Source organism: Ctenopharyngodon idella, chromosome 2 (genome assembly GCF_019924925.1).
Source record: "Ctenopharyngodon idella isolate HZGC_01 chromosome 2, HZGC01, whole genome shotgun sequence".
NCBI lineage: Eukaryota > Metazoa > Chordata > Actinopteri > Cypriniformes > Xenocyprididae > Ctenopharyngodon > Ctenopharyngodon idella.
The window spans coordinates 4595480-4612567 of NC_067221.1; the positions used below are offsets into that span (position 1 = coordinate 4595480).

Here is a 17088-nt window from a genome sequence, read left to right on the forward strand (position 1 = left end):
GACTTGATCGCTTGAAAACAAAGTCCACTAGATAGTGTGTATGCGTCAAATGCGTCTTTCTGCACTCATGGACAAAGGAGAATACTTTGAAAGGCTCACGCAATCAACTGAAACGTGGAAAGTGAAGTATAGTAGGGTTGGGCTTAAACTTTAAATGTTTAAATATAGTTTAAGGGGAGCAAATTGTAACACTCCTAATGCACAAGATTTATTTTTCATTATTCTATTTATTTTGTACTTTTATAACACGAGATGCTTTTCAGTTTTGTATCTGATTGTGACCAAATACCTTTTGTTTTTTATCAGCCCTGCAAAAAATATGAGCTATGTAAGAGTGCCTTCTGTTTACTGCTTAGTGCTTACTACACTATAGGAGGCTGTACTGGACAAACTAAATGCAGCTAATTGGAACAAACTGTGATTTGCACTTCTGTCTGTTCAAAATAAATGAAATGTAACCTAGCATTGTGGATTTGTTCCTTTGTCCGGTAGCACTTTAGTTTAGGGTCCAATTCTCACTATTAACAAGTTGTTTATTAGCATATTACTAGGATATTGGTTGTTTATTAGTACTTATAAACATGTATTAATGCCTTATTCTGCATGATTATATTCTACATCCCTCAATCCTACCCAACACCTAAACTTAACAACTACCTTTCTAACTATTAATAAGCAGTAATTAAAAGTTTATTGAGGCAAAAATCATAGTTAATAGTGAAAACTGGATTCAAAACTAAAGTGACCATTTTTCCTACTGTACCGAAATCGTACAGAACCATGACCCAAAATCGAGGTACGTACTGAACTGTGACTTCTGTATACTGTTACACCCCCAGTAAATAAAGACAGATTTCTCCTTTTTGGGCTATTTCCTTCAACACATTTATTGCTTATCCACAGCTTGAGGCTTTACATTGTTCCAGACACTTCATTTTAGAATGAGTTCTCCATGTATTTAAATCTAAATCTGCATGCATGTATCTGTAGTACAATAAGTTGAACATCTACAGACACATATACACTGATCTAGATTTAAGAATTCATGCTAAATGAAACAACTGGAAGATGCAATAAATAAGCAATAAATGAAGTCACTGAAATGGAGAGTGAAAAAGAGATTTTGAGAAACACTCTGGCAGCAGATGGCTGTATAGTAGATCCGAGAAACGTGGTGGACCATACCGTAGATGGAGATGCCAGAGGTAGAGTTAGTGGCATCCAGATGTTTGCCCAAGAGAGAGCTGTGGTGGATCTCCAGACTCTCCCACTCCGGGTCCAGCTCCTCTCCGATCACCAGCACATCACAATAATCCAGGTTATGCATCAACTCCAGGACGCCTGGCCTCCGGGCTGCACAAACACACACACTGTTACACAGGCAGAGATATGCAGCGGCAAATATATGACCTTGCGCTGTATCCACAAACCATTGATTGTGTATGAATTTAATTTCGATGATTTATTGTTTCACTACCCCTGGCTCTGCACTCGATAAAAGAAGCCGGACACTTTTGTTGAACTTTAAATGAAAAAAGACACTAATAAAAAACAATTGACTTAAGGTCAGTGTAACAACCAGAAGGAGGCATTTATAATCTTGATAATAATAGACTAAACCATTATAAAAAAACACATCCGTGTGAAGAAAATTCAGTAAATATACTAAAACGTTTATACGGTTACATTACAGGCAAAATGTGGCACCCATGAAATGGATGAATGCAAAGGAGTGAGATTATGTTAATATATGAGCTGTGAAAGTGAGTCATCTATCACCTATGCTGAGGGTGGCGTCGGTCTTGGTGACGGTACTAATGATGTGTATGTCCTTGAAAAGGGCCACCCCGACAGGAGCTCGGAGCTGAGCCACGGGCCAAACCAGCCACTTCACTCCAGCAATGGTGATCCGAGGTTCGCTGGGCGGCATCACCATCACCATCGCCTTGATGTCTGGAATGGAGATGCATGTATCTTCACCGAAACACCTACAAGTTGCAAAACGGAGAGGAGGGAGACAAGAGAATAAGTGTTTTAAAACAGTTTCAGCTCTGATTGGATTAGCCTTGTTAAAAATATTTCTGTCTCGTCTATACCTTTCTGTACATTGCTTTTTGGCAGATTTTACACCGCAATGAGATCACAACTATGTTTGGATACACCTATTCCTCATGGTCTTTTGTATTATTTTAAACATTCATTCAGGTGTGTCCAAACTTTAGACTTGTAGCATATGCATGAAAGACGAATTCTTTATATTCTTTATAAAAGGCAGAAAATGATAATGATAAAAACAAACAAACAAAATCCAGTAGTAAATACTATAACCTTTTAATTAACTCTTTTTAAAAAATAAAATATGAAATTCATATCATTACAAACCAACATTTTCAGTAATATATGACGAATTAAAATAAAAGGTAACACTTTAGTTTAGGGTCCAATTCTCACTATTAACTAGTTGCTTATTAGCATGCATATTACTAGGGTATTGGCTGTTTATTAATGCTTATAAAGCATATATTAATGCCTTGTTCTGCATGACCATAATAATCCTACACTTTACCAACAACTGTCTCATAAATTTTGTTTCTAAATGCTCGAATTATGACTAAAAACTGTATTTTTTAGGCTGGATCAAGCGAATGCACATGCGCAGTCCTAAGTGCGCATCTTTCTAAAGGAACCGGAGCTTCTAACGGCCGCTGCAGTGACGCGATGACTTTACCAATCAGCGATTGGCTCTTATTTAGAAGGCGGGGCTTATTCCGCCATATTGTTTGTTGCACTTTCTCCCATTCAAAACAATACAAGTGACACGTCTTTTGTTATTCTATAGTCTTTGCCTAAACTTAAAAATGACTTTACTAACTATTAATAAGCAGTAATTAGGAGTTTATTGAGGCAAAAGTTGTAGTTTATAGTTCGTTAATAGTAAGAATTGGACCATAACCTAAAGTGAACAAAATAAAATAAAATTAAAGAAATGCATACAGGTCTTTTTGAGTAATCAATGGACATTTATGTTAAAATTAAAATTAAATGCGCACGTGTCATTTTGTTCCCCTTTACAAAGACTTGCCTTGAGTATAAATTAGTATAAAAAAAATAATTTTTTTCTGAACCTATGACTGACAAATATGTAAATGGCATTGCTGAGGCTCACATGCAAGATTATTGAGAAATACATGAAATATCAAGAAATTAAATGAGTTATTCAAAAAAAAAATTACCTTATTTATAGCATTTAAACACACTTTATTTAACACTGGAATTGCTTAAACACTTGCTTCCCAAAATAAATTCTTTATCTCACTTTGAGTAAGAGCCCATTAAGATGCACTGGCGCTCACAAACTCTTTTCCAGGCGAGTGTTTGGACAGTTGATGACTGCAGTGTCTAACTGTTGTTTTAGACTGTCACCATCAGCTTCAGCACAGCCGCACCTCACAGGTGAAATCCACCAATTAATGATGGCGCAATATAGTTAGATTGAAAGCAGCGAGTCGACAAAAATATTTGCGAGAACACGAGCAGTGTGCTCAGCTTGGTGCCACTTCCTCCTGATGCCAGCTGAAGAAGTCGGTATGGCAGTCAGAAGCAGCGTTGATTAAGACCGAGGCGCTGAAGCGTGGACTGAAACAGACTCACACACAGACCTGCTGGGGAAATTGGAGTTCCTCCAGCTTCATTACAGCTAGTATGTGAGGAGAAAGGGGGAAATAAAGTGTCTTAGGATTAACAGGCCTCCCTTTCTCACGATGCACCCAGTAATTACTCTTTTTCAAGGGTGAGCCCTAAAGAGCACTCGTTGGTTTACTAATTCATTTATATACTCGCCCACTAATTAAGAACTATCTGTTTGTTCGAGACAACAACTCGCTTTCTGCCACCGTCGCGGGTGGAATGATGCTTAGCTGCGCTCGAGCGATGGTGCGCTATCTCTCTAAGGTAATTCCTCTGTAACACTCTCCCTCAAGCGGGCACGGAGAATGGCCTTGAATGAGAAGGAAGGGGAGCGCAAAATTGTGTGGAACCAACAAAACAATTACGTCTAATGACTGCAGTAAAAATGACGGTGGAAAGTTTGTGATGTGTAAAAGTGGCTCCCTTCGGTAGACGGCTAGATGCACTAAAGTAAAATAGTCGAGAGCATGCTCACTCATTAAAAAGGCTTTGTGAAAAAGGGCAACAATCTTGCTTTATTTACAGGGCTGATTTAAGGATATTGGGAGCTGGTCTAAGCCGGACTCCGACTATTAAAAGAGCTAAGGCTCACTCCACTATCGACCAGGGAAGTCTGTTCTTATTTAGGCAATCCTCTTCACCAATGCACACCAGACAAGTGTAGAAGCCTCTGTCTTCTTTTCATTCTCTCCTGCTCTCACTTTCTCCACAGTAAAGTTTCATTTGGGCACAAATCAGCCAGGTGCAATTGGATCCAATAGGTTTCATTAGACTGCTGTCAGATGACACGATCCTTCCACCCTTGACAATCAAATGAGCATCTCTGAAGGGAAAAGGACACCCACAAAAACACTGTGAATGTAACTGGAAGTGTTTCAAATGTTTGGGGTTGGTAAGAATTTTGTAATGTTTTTGAAAGAAGCCTCGTATGCTCACCAAGGCTGATAAAATACAGTGATAATATTAACATTTAAAATAACTTTTCTATTTTAATATACAGTATATTAAAATGTAATTTATTCCTACAATTGCATAGCTGAATTTTCAGCATCATTACTCCAGTCTTCAGTGTCACATGATCCTTCAGAAATCATTCAAATATTCTGATTTGCTGCTCATGAAACATTTCTTATTATTATCAATGTTGAAAACAGTTTCACTGCTAAATATTTTTTGTGTGGAAACTGTGATACATTTATTTTCAGGATTCTGTGGTGAATCGAATGTTCAAAAGAACAGCACTTATTTGAATACATTTTGAATATATTGACTAAATACTGAAGATATTGCATAAATAAGCAGCTTTTGCATTAGTTCATTTAAATGGACCATCTGAACATACTGACTCAATAAAATGATCCCAAAGTTTATTATGAGACAGAATGGAGTCTAATTATCAGTTTAGTTCACTCTTCTGTAAGCTGTGTCTGAAATACAACAATATAGTTAAAAAAAGAATATGTTTGTCATCGAAAAGCTATTCAGCTCAACAACTAAGCTATTGTCATGCTACTAAATCACAATTATGTATTAGAGGAGGGTGAAATCTACAAAATATATCAATACTTTCTTTATTGGAGTGATACTGTTGGACATCAAAGGCAGTCTGGGTAATGATCAATAAACAAGAACCATCAAACCATCATTTTCCCTACTTATTGACATGAAGTGCTCGATAGTAAAGCCTCTGAGAATGTGAATGAGGATGGGGGTGATAAGATGAGAGAGATATAGTGAGAGAGAAAAGATATAAAAGAGAAAAAAAGAATGTCAGAACACAGTTAAAATTAGGGGTGGGCAGTGGCGCAACTTTGTTTTATAAAGTGGATGGGAGAGGAGTATATGTATGTGGGGGGTGGAGATTGCTGGTTATATCAGAAATGAACAATATTAAATGCATAAAATATAACATTACGATGTCCAGAAATCAATTTCAGTAGTACATTGAGCTTAATTTATTGATATAGAACTCATGTTTAATGTAATAGTTTCACCCTTATATCTATCTAATAGGGAGTTTCTCAGGGTTCAGTGTTGGGCCCAATTCTATTTAGCAAATATATGCTTCCACTTGGGCAGATTATCAGGAAATATGGTCTTGGGTATCACTGCTATGCAGATGATACTCAGATTTACATCACCACTAGCCCTGATATCCACTGCATGTTAATTACTTTGAGTAGGTGTCTAGAAGAGATGTTGAATAACTTTCTGAAGCGGAACAGCTCCAAAACTGAATTGACGCTGTTTGGTACAGTGGCGGCTACTTCTAAGGCCAATCATATTAGTTTGGTTGTTGATTCCAGCATGGTACTTCCTACTTCACAGGTGTGGAATCTTGGTGTCATTTTTGATCCACAGTTAACATTTGATGCACATATAAAACATATTTCTAAAATCACTTTTAACCATCTTAGGGACATTGCACGACTTTTCTCACTTTTGCTGACGCAGAACGGCTTATACATGTCTTCATTACGACTAGGTTTAATTATTGTAATGCCTTGTTCTCTGGCTTTCCATCTAAATCTCTAGCAGGCTACAGTATACTCAACATTCTGCTGCTTGTGTGCTTACTTGTACTTCTCCTCTGGAACACATTACACTTGTTCTTGCACAGTCCTTACACTCCATCATGCTCTCTCCATTCTGCCAAGTCTCTTTTACTTCATCAGCCTTCATGTAAACTTAAGACCTTGGGGGAAAGAACTTTTTCATTCAAAGCCCCCAAGCTATGGAATGTGCTTCCTTACACCATCAGAAACGAATCAACTTTGAGACACTTTAAAACGTTGATTAAGACTGTGATGATGAACATTTGAAGTTATCGTCACAGGAAGCATCAGTGAATGGTATTATTATATATATTGATTTCTTGTTTATTTTGTGTAATGATTTGGATGTGATTTGTTTATGAAAACAGTATCAATGTCTAGTGTTCAAAGTGTGTGGGGTAATTGAATACATGAAAGAAACAGAGGCTTTGATGGTTTCATATTTATTTTATTTTGAATATGTTTTTGTATAATATATTTCAGAGTACGGTTTCTCTATCTGGTCCTGTGCTCTGAGGGGTGGGTTCTGATGACGAGGATGTCTGAAATTCTCCTTTAATTAGTGGTTTTTACCATTTATGGGTGCTGAGATAGATATAAGTGTTTTAAGTGGTTATACTTCAGTTTGGTATATGTATTGTTATTTTGATCAATGATGATATGAGTCTGTAATTAAGAGTCTGAATGTGTATTTATATGAAGTTGATAGAATGATGATGCTTTATGGTAGCCATGTGTGTTAAACTATCCCCATTAAGTGGTATGATCCACTAGTGTTTGGCGGGAAGATTCACCATTCAAGGGATTGTTTGTGAGTGCTGATGGGAAATGAAGCCAAACGCTGACATGTCGTGTAAGCCTGATGTGAGACTACATTGAGACTACATTTATTTAAAGTTGTTTTTAATTGTTTTTTTTTTTGTTTGTTTTTTTATTTTACTTTAGTGCGTTGGGTTTAAGAAGAGCGCATTACAAATAAAATGCATTAATATTATTATTATTATTATTAATAATAATAATAATAATTGTGTGTGTGTGTTTGTACTGTTCCTTTAAGCCATGTTTTGCAGTGTTGTGCAGAGCTGTGTTGTCACTCTCTGACCTGCGCTGTGTCATGCTGTTTGATGGCATCTTTAATAGTGTTGTGCTGTAGTGCAGAGGATGGCTCTCTGACACAACGGATTCTCTTTTATCATGGCCTTTCATGTGCTCATCAGCTCGTCTCACTGCAGTCATCGCCACCAGCAAGCCTGTCTATTATCCACAGACACGTGACCACTGCCACAACACTACATGAACACTCCCTGCTGAAAATAACAGCTTCAGCACAAGTTGCTTTGCCATCATCTCTGTAGCTCAAACAGTACATGGCACTTGCAACACCAAGGTCATGGGTTCAATTCTTATGTAATGCATGAACTGATAAAATGTCTGCCTTAAATGTAATGTAAGCTGCTTTGGATAAAATCTTCTGCCAAATGCATAAATGTAAATGAGCTGGTTTAAGATGGTCTAGCTGATGATGTTCAGCTGGTTTAGGCCGTTTCAAGTTCCCAAAACCTCTCTGAAACTGAAATTTGCAAACCAGACCAATCTGATTAGGCTGGAAGACCAGCAAAGACCAGCAAAACATATACAATAATGGTTAAACTGATAATTATGATTATTAACAACAGTTCTTCTCGAATCATTGGTTCGGAGCGTGTATTAAACTGTGAAAGTTTCAAAACACTTATGACATAACGAAACCTCGTTTACTGAAATCATGTGACTTTGGCAGTTTGATACACGCTCAGAACCTCTGATTCGAAACAAAAGATTCGTAAAGCTTCGAAGCTTCATGAAGTAGTGTTTTGAAATCGCCCATCACTAGATATTGTTGAATAAAGTCCTTATTTTTTTGGTGCACAAAAAGTATTCTCGTCGCTTCATAACATTAAGGTTAAACCACTGTAGTCACATGAACTGTTTTAAATATGTCTTTAGCAGCTTTCTGGGCATCTGAAAGTGTTTATTATCTTGCTGTCAATGGAGGCCTCACTGAGCCATCGGATTTCATCAAAAATATCTTAATTTGTGTTCTGAAGATGAACGAAGGTCTTACAGGTGTGGAACGTCATGAGGGTGAGTAATTAATGACAGAAATTTCATTTTTGGGTGAACTATCCCTTTAAGCTGTATTTTATTTTTTTAGGCAGGGCAACACTTTCTGTGGGTAAGTTTCTGTGGGATATGTGGGAATGAGTTAAGGGTAGATCCAGATTGAATGCAGGAATCAAGACTCATGCAGTGCAAGACAGATGCTATCAGTAACCAACCGAACCCTGCAGACTCATCCCTTAGCTCAATAGATAACCTTCTGCTACTGTTCATCCTCACATCTAGTCTTGCTTTTATTAACACCACTTGCTTTTGAGGTTAAAGAAAACCCCTAGGATGCAAGGAACTTGCACGTATTCATTTACTCGAATATTTACTCCCATACTTAGTATTCATCCTATAATTTCATTGCAGCAAAATCAATCTATTAAAGTGAAGTGAAACTGACATGTGAAGGCCAAGTAAGGTAACCCATACTCTGAAATTTGTTCTCTGCATGTAACCCATCCAAGTTAGTGCACACACATTAGGAGTAGTGAGTAGTGAACACACACACACTGCAAACTGTGGACGTGGACCAAACACACCCAGAGCAGTAAGCAGCCATTTGCTGTGGCGCTTGGGGATTAGGTGTCTTGCTCAAACGTTTTGAGACTCGAACCGCAGCCTCTGGGTTACCAGTCTGACTCTCTAACCATTAGGCCACGACTGCCCCTTTATGAGCTGATGAACACTTCATGAGCTGGTACTGTGATGCTTAGAGCGGTACTCACTGAACCGTGGTGGTTATGTGGAGTTTGCGCAGACCGGGAGTGGGAAACTGCCGAGAGTTGATGTAGGAAACTTTTGTCATGGCTGTGTTGATGCTCTCCAAGTCATCTGCCTCCATGACCAGCACTGACTGAGCCGGGTTGAAGTGGAACTGAGAGGGATCAAGAGAGTGTGAGAATTTTCATAATCAAGAGAGAGAAATATAACCCTTAAAGCAAAGAAGCGAAAGAACAAGTCAACACATTTACATATAGATGAATAAATGATGGCTGGGTATGACTGATGTCAAAGGATTCTCAAATATATTCAGATAATATTATAGAGATGGACAAAGAATGGAATGCCTATAATCTTTCCATTGAAAGGCTTTGCATATATGTATGCGTATGTACCTTTATGCCTTTGCCCAGACTTTCAAGTGAGCTGATGTCCAGGCCCTCCTTGCAAGCCTGTAGGCAGGAGATCACCTTTTGAGTTGCGATCTTTCCAGGTCGGATAGTCAAGCCTGAGAGGCTTCCCCGGAAATACTGAGTGAACCGTGGAGTGGTCACCTCTCCTCCTGTAGACAAACAGACTAACAATTAGGCGCACACACACACACATACTCACAGTCACTGGCAACAAAATATAGTGTAAAAAAAAGCAAAAGATATCTGGAAGCTAAGTGACACTCTGTGTGTCAAAATGTCAAAAACACTTTATCTGGCACTATCCAGACTCCAGAGGTAGGAAAACAAGCCTGTCTACTGAAATGCCTCCATCTGCTCAGTTTTAAAAATAAGTGTTTTTGTATTCTTTGCTGTAGTATATGGTAACCCACAATCCTGTGCTTGCGATTCAGCAGTTTCTCAAAAGAACAAAATAAGCTATGATGGACCAGTTGCATGAAGTCAGTTCATTTAAAAATTCTCTATAGAAATCTTTTTAACCCTTATATTGTGTTTGGGTCAATTTGACCTGGAGAGGATGTTCTTTTTCCTGAAAATGTTAGTTAATGTTATTGCATTGGACTAAAACTTACTGTCTTTTTCTCACACAGGGTATATAACTACTTCCCCCACAATTTTTGGGATAATATTTAAAAAAAAAAAAAAAAAAAAAACCTGTCCTAATTGAAAGAAAACAAGTTGACAAAAAGATTGAATCCAATATTTCGTGATAATATAGCATAACGAGAGATTTATATGCTATTTTTTGTAGGCCAGTTATTTTTGACAAGTGTGACGACTTCGTTCCATTTTGTACAAAATGAAAGTATTTCAAAACAAACTTCCTAGTTAAACATTAAAACACACTAGTGTAATAAACAGTGCATTTTTTTTTCCATATTTTGTTGAATATTGACAAAATTGTCCACAAATAATGCTTTTTCACTCAAAAGCTGAGGTGCATATAGTTCAGAACAATGAGGCCTATGATCAATCAGATCCAAAAAGAAATTCAAAACTTGTCCTGATTGAAAGAAAACAAGTTGACAAAAGATTGAATACAATATTTGGTGATAATATAGCGTAACGAGAGATTTATAAGCTTTTTTTTTTTTTTTTTTGCTTTTTTTTTTAATGTAGGCTGGTCATTTTTGACCGGGAACACAAGTATGACTGTGACATTTTGGGTAACACTTTAGTATAGGGAACAAATATAAACTATTAACTACAACTTTGCCCTTAATAAACTCCTAATTTACTGCTTATTAATAGTTAGTAAGGTAGTTGTTAAGTTTAGGTATTGTGTAGGATTAAGAATGTAGAATAAGGCCATGCAGAATAAGGCCATGCAGAATAAGGCATTAATATGTGCTTAATAAATACTAATAAACAGCCAATATTCTATTAATATGCATGCTAATAAGCAACTAGTTAAAATACCCTAAAATAAAGTGTTACCACATTTTGTATGAAATAAAAGCATTTCAAAACAAACTTCCTGGTTAAACATTAAAGCACACTAGTGTTTATTCCATATTTTGTTGAATATTGACAAAATTATCCACATTTTTTTTTCTTTTTCACTCAAAAACTGAGGTACAGAAGCTCAGATAAATGAGGTCTACGATCAATCAGATCCAGAAAGAAATACAAAACCTGTCCTAATTGAAAGAAAAGAAGTTGACAAAAAGATTGAATCCAATATATGGTGATAATATAGCATAACGAGAGATTTATAAACTATTTTTTGGTAGGCTGGTCATTTTTGACTGGGAATGCCACAAGTGTGACTTTGTGCCATTTTGTATAAAATAAAAGCATTTCAAAACAAACTTCCTGGTTAAACATTAAAGAACACTAGTGTTTATTCCATATTTTGTTGAATATTGATCAAATTATCCACAAATAATGCTTTTTTTTCACTCAAAAACTGAGGTGCATAAGCTCAGATAAATGAGGCCTACGATCAAAGAATTTTTGAAAATCACACCTTTATATTAGAATGTTCTGCATTCAAAATCTAACTGATAATGATCACATCATGTAATATTTGCATAGTGAATTGCTACTTGTCTTGCATTAATTTGCATATCAAATGGCGATCTCTCTTTTCTTTCTTTCCTGAGTGACAACATCTTTTATTTTATTTATTTATTTTTTAAAATAAATAACTGGTCACCCTGACCAACTTAATAGGTTCCTTGATAAAAACGAGAGGGCGTTTAACACATGCTGTTTTCCCTCCCGTACATCCCTCACTGATGAGCTGGCAGATTTAGGGTCTAATAGCTCCAGATGCAGTGAATTCTGTCACTCTTAAAGCCTCACAATGAGGGTCTGGGCTTCCAATGCTTAATTGCTTCTGTTTTAAATTATTTAGTTGACAGATGTTATCAATTAAATGTTATTCCACAGATGAAACAGCAGAGGAACATTTGCATTCTCGTTCGTGCTCCCCCTAAAGGACAAAAGCACTAATGAGACTGCAGTCCTCGCATGGCATATCAGAGCTGTCACCGTCTCATCTGTATCGATCAGTAGTGGCATAACAGACAATAACAAGCAGAACACATCCTGAGCACAGTGGAAAGGCACAGTCATGACCTTACATTTAGATAAGCACATCTGATCTCAGTAATGACCTTATTTATCATACTTTATACACACTTATTATAGGGCAGCATTTTTTTCTTCAAGGAATAGTTCATCTAAAAAATATCATGAACCATTTACTGAATTTGTTTTTATATTTAGTCATACTATTATGGTGCTTTTTATGGAAGCTTGTTTCTGCCACGGAATAAAAAATAAAAAAAGGTATAAATGCAACTTTTTATCTTGCAATTGCAAGTTACAAAGTCAGAACTGTGAGGTATAAAGTGAATTGTGAGATATAAACTCGCAATTCTGAGAAAAAAGTCAATTTTTTTTTTTCCTCAGAATTGGACTTTATAACTCATCATTGCGAGTTTATATCTCAATTCTGACTTTAGAACTCACAATTCTGACTTTATGACTCACAATTCTGACTTTATAACTCGCAACTGAGTTTATATCTCACAATTTTGACTTTATAACTCGCAATTCTGAGTTCATATCTCACAATTCTGACTTTATAACTCGCAATTCTGACTTTATATCTCACAATTCTGATTTTATAACACAATTCTGACTTTATAACTCTCAATTCTGACTTTATAACTCGCAACTGAGTTTATATCTCACAATTCTGACTTTATAACTCGCAATTCTGACTTTATAACACACAATTGAGTTTATATCTCACAATTCTGACTTTATAACTCACAATTCTGACTTTATAACTCGCAACTGAGTTTATATCTCACAATTCTGACTTTATAACTCGCAATTCTGACTTTATATCTCACAATTCTGATTTTATAACACAATTCTGACTTTATAACTCTCAATTCTGACTTTATAACTCGCAACTGAGTTTATATCTCACAATTCTGACTTTATAACTCGCAATTGAGTTTATATCTCACAATTCTTACTTTACAACTCACAATTGAGTTTATATCTAACAATTCTGACTTTATAACTCGCAATTCTGAGTTTATATCTCACAATTCTTTATAACTCACAATTCTTACTTTATAACTCACAATTCAGTTTGTACCAATAAGATATTTATATGTTTATATCTACATCTATCAAAGAATCCTAAAAAAGACACTGTATCACAGTTTCCACACTTCATTAAGCAGCACAACCATTTTCAATTAATGATAATAATAAGAAATAATGTTTCTTGAGCTACAAATCAGCCATTTAGAATTATTTCCTAAGGATCATGTGACTTCTGAAGTATAATGGCTGCTAAAAATGAATATTTAAAAATAAAAAGTTTTGAACAGTAGTGTATAAATTCACTCCTATTGCAGAGAAATTATATCTTTAGAGCATCATTTATATTAAACACATAAACGACACAATGCATCAGTCAACGTCCTAACAAAGCTCTAGAAAAAAGCAGATAATCCTATTTGATGTCTTGTGAAGACAATGGCCACCAAACCCCATTTCTACCTCGAAGAAGACAAGGATCTCAATTTGGCCTGAACAAATACCATCCTCGCTTTCCATTATGAGGTGGCTTGTCGTCATGTTGTTGATTGCGCCGAGTGAAAATGGACAGGGTGCGAGAAGCAATCTCGACCGCTAATAGCTTGAAAAGTTATCAGTTGCGGTTTAGTGGAGCTTAGACCAGCTTCATTGGGATGTAATAGCAAGTGAACTTGTCCTCCATTCAGGGTCTCTTAATCCTCACTATGGGTCTCTTCTAAAAAAATAAAAAGAATCACAATTCAAAGCCAGAGAAGAAGAGAAAATAATCCGCAATCAGCACGGATGAAAAGAAATGTAAAATGGTGCTGAAGAGTCAGAACTTAGGGCCTTGCCACCTAAAACAATGATTTAGCAGTGACTCCATTCTTTCAGAGCCTTGTTTAATTATTTAGCTCATGAAAGCGACGTTAAGGACAGTCTCTCCATTCAAATGCGATCGTTAGCTCCATTTGAAAAGGCTGAAATTGACAGGCCGTGTTTCTTTTTTGATGTTTTCATGCCTGAGTCTCTTTGATTAAATGAAGAATCAGGATAGCCTGGGGCCAAACACATTGCCTCTCTCTTGGTATTCGAACCGCCACTGCCGTGCTCACGCTGTCATATCAATAATGTAGATATCTCTTAGTCACGCCCTCTCACTCTCAAGCCTGAGACTATCTGATCACATCTCAAAATTGGTGGATGCTGATTCATCATCTCCTGCGTCTGGGCTGTCCAAGCCACAATTATGCCACCATTTCATTTTATCGATCCTCCTTTTCAAAGGCTAATATCAAAACAACAGCTCTTTCAGGGTCTCACCTTGCCAGCAGGCACCTACGGTTAGCTGTACATCGATCTCAGAAGGGTGGATGGGCCAGTCATCTGTCACAAGGTAGGGTTCGTACGTCACTCCGTCTACGAAGAGCGTCACTGAAGGAAACTCCACATTGATGACGTAGTAATGCCACTCTTTGTCACAGATCTGGAGACGAGAAATAGAACAAGTTTAGTATGTTTGTTCAGCTTTTTAAACTCTTCCAGTTCAAAAAGCTTACCCTAAATCCTACGCCTTCCCAATTGAACTTACGGCTTTATTGAACTTTAAAAAGTTTAACTGACGCGACGCCAGTTTACACTTTCTTTGTACATTGAATACAGAAGGCAGTCTGGCGGAAGCTAGTTATTTTACTTCATAACTTGTTAAATATGGATATTTTTTTACACAAACGCATCGCTTCGCTTCAGAAGGCCTTTATTAACCCCCCGGAGCCGTGTGGAGTACGTTTATGATGGATGGATGTGGATGGAGGCACTTTCTTCAGCTTGTACTCGTTGATCCTACTCAGTGCCATTATAAAGCTCGGATGCGTCAGGATATTTATTAATATATCTCCGATTATGTTCATCAGAAAGAAGAAAGTCATATACACTTAGGATGGCTTGAGGGTGAGTAAAGCTTGAGCTAATTTTCATTTGAAAGTGAACTAATCCTTTAAGACATTTCATTTACTGACAGGGATTACAAAATCAGTTAAGTTCTTAATAAATGAAACTAAAACAGAAACATTAAAACAGCAAATGTCACTGATTAAACCCACTGCCTATCACACGTTACCTTTTGCGAGAATGACTGTTGCAGGTTTTGGGCTTGTGAATTAGCAGAACTTGCACGCAGCCACTGCAAAACTGTTAACAAGCTTCTAGGGATTTGATTTTGATTGTCGTGTGTTGAAATAAATATATAAAAAACAGCATATCGGTGTGTGTCCACTGAATGTGTCCCTCAATCTCCTATTCCTATTCATGGCCATGAGAAAGTGAGTATTTACAATGACAACAATCAAACTGCAGTTACATTTAGTCATTTCCATCAAAGAAATTGGCTTCTTTCAGCTTGTTGAACACATATTTTTATTTGTAGCACAGGTCATATACATGTCTGTATAGGGCGTATTTACATAGAAAAACAATGGAAAAGGAGCGTATATGTGTTCTGTGTGAACGGCCCCTTATTTGTTCATTAATGACGTCATCATCAACCAGTCGAAGTCGACTCGAGTTTAATTACATAAATGTCCACTTTAAAAAATCTGAAGTCGTTCAACCACTAGTCAGTAGGTGGCGCTTATGGAACAGCAGAAATAGAGCGGTTTCCCCGGTAACCTCTGTAAACAAAGCAGTGCTGGTTATAAACACTATGCTCACGGAGGGAAGATGAAAAGAAAATGCCATCAAAACTTTTCTCAAGGCAGTCAGTTCCCTTCAGAGATACATTAATATAATTCATTCATACTTTAATTCATATAATTTCCCTCAGCACTCGGTTGTAAAACCTCTCACTTTTTTCATTCTGCCATTTTTTCAAACAAAACGAAACCTACGCTGCATGCTGTGTCTGCGTGCCGTGAGACCGTTGCTTACTTTAACACTGGACAGTATTTACAGTGAGTTTTTCAAATCCTAGCAATCAAATACGGTTTTAATGATGATTATAATATTAAACTGTAATATTGGCTGTCAGAAATTGCATCATGGTTTAACCCTAAAACTAGAGTGAGCCCTGGTAAATCTTCAACGACCCCCAGGTTGGGAAACAGTGACTTAAGATAATCAACATGACTCATGAGGTTTTCATTTCACGTTTACATGTCTTAATGAATCAGAAATTTAACTTAATTTGCCTTCATTAGCTATACTATTCATCATTTGTCATATGTCCTATTAAATTAATTAGGTATAATTATGAGCAGACGCTAATTATAGGAGCAAAGGTTTTAGTACGAGAAACATCAAATCACTTTACATATCAATGCAAACCAATCAGAGCCATTTAATGTTCCTCTACAAGTCATTATTTATTTTTTCTAGCATTTACACAGTTAACATGTTTAGTCATGGACTATTGCAATGTCTTTTTTTGCATTAGCCCCACATTCGAAAAACTAATAAACTTTCTTAAGACATTTTATTCCATTTTGTTGTGCAAGAATACACCCTGTGCACATGTGAGCAGCCCCTAAGAAATAAAAATGAATGACACTTTGAAAAATCAATGAAATCTTAATTTCATTAAGATTAACTCTGCCACCTGTTCATGTTTACAGGCAAATGAATGGTGATTATCAGAGCACCCATAATGTCATAATGATAATTTGCTAGTATCGTGCAGTAAACATGCTTATGCAAACTCCACACGCTGTCATGGAGAGCGCCATATGGATCTGAAGATGCCTGGGTGGATGTTGCTGAGCTACTGCAGTGGGAGTTAATGGAGAGATGAGCCCAGGTCTCCAGAGAGAAGCTTTCTCTCTCCGTCTAACCGCTGCCTCTGGGGACGGCTCTCACTCCACACCTCTACTCCTCTCCCTCTCTTATCTCTCCTTTTCTAGAATAGATATTCTCTTTATCTCCATCTCACTGGACTCTTCAATAAGCTCTCTATTTCTTCCTTCTTTCTTCAGCAATCAGCCTAA

The 17088-nt window shown here is 36.9% G+C and overlaps 1 protein-coding gene across 1 annotated transcript in view; it reads right to left on the reverse strand.

The window, feature by feature from the left end:
- clstn2a (calsyntenin 2a) overlaps positions 1–17088 on the reverse strand; it is a 254376-nt gene that overhangs the window by 9459 nt on the left and 227829 nt on the right. Inside the window, exons 9-13 of the mRNA XM_051879314.1 lie at positions 14435–14597; positions 9506–9672; positions 9116–9264; positions 1780–1988; positions 1186–1353 (exon numbers count right to left, since the gene is read on the reverse strand). Of these exons, the coding sequence (XP_051735274.1) occupies positions 1186–1353; positions 1780–1988; positions 9116–9264; positions 9506–9672; positions 14435–14597 (856 nt within the window). The remainder of the gene's footprint in view (positions 1–1185; positions 1354–1779; positions 1989–9115; positions 9265–9505; positions 9673–14434; positions 14598–17088) is intronic.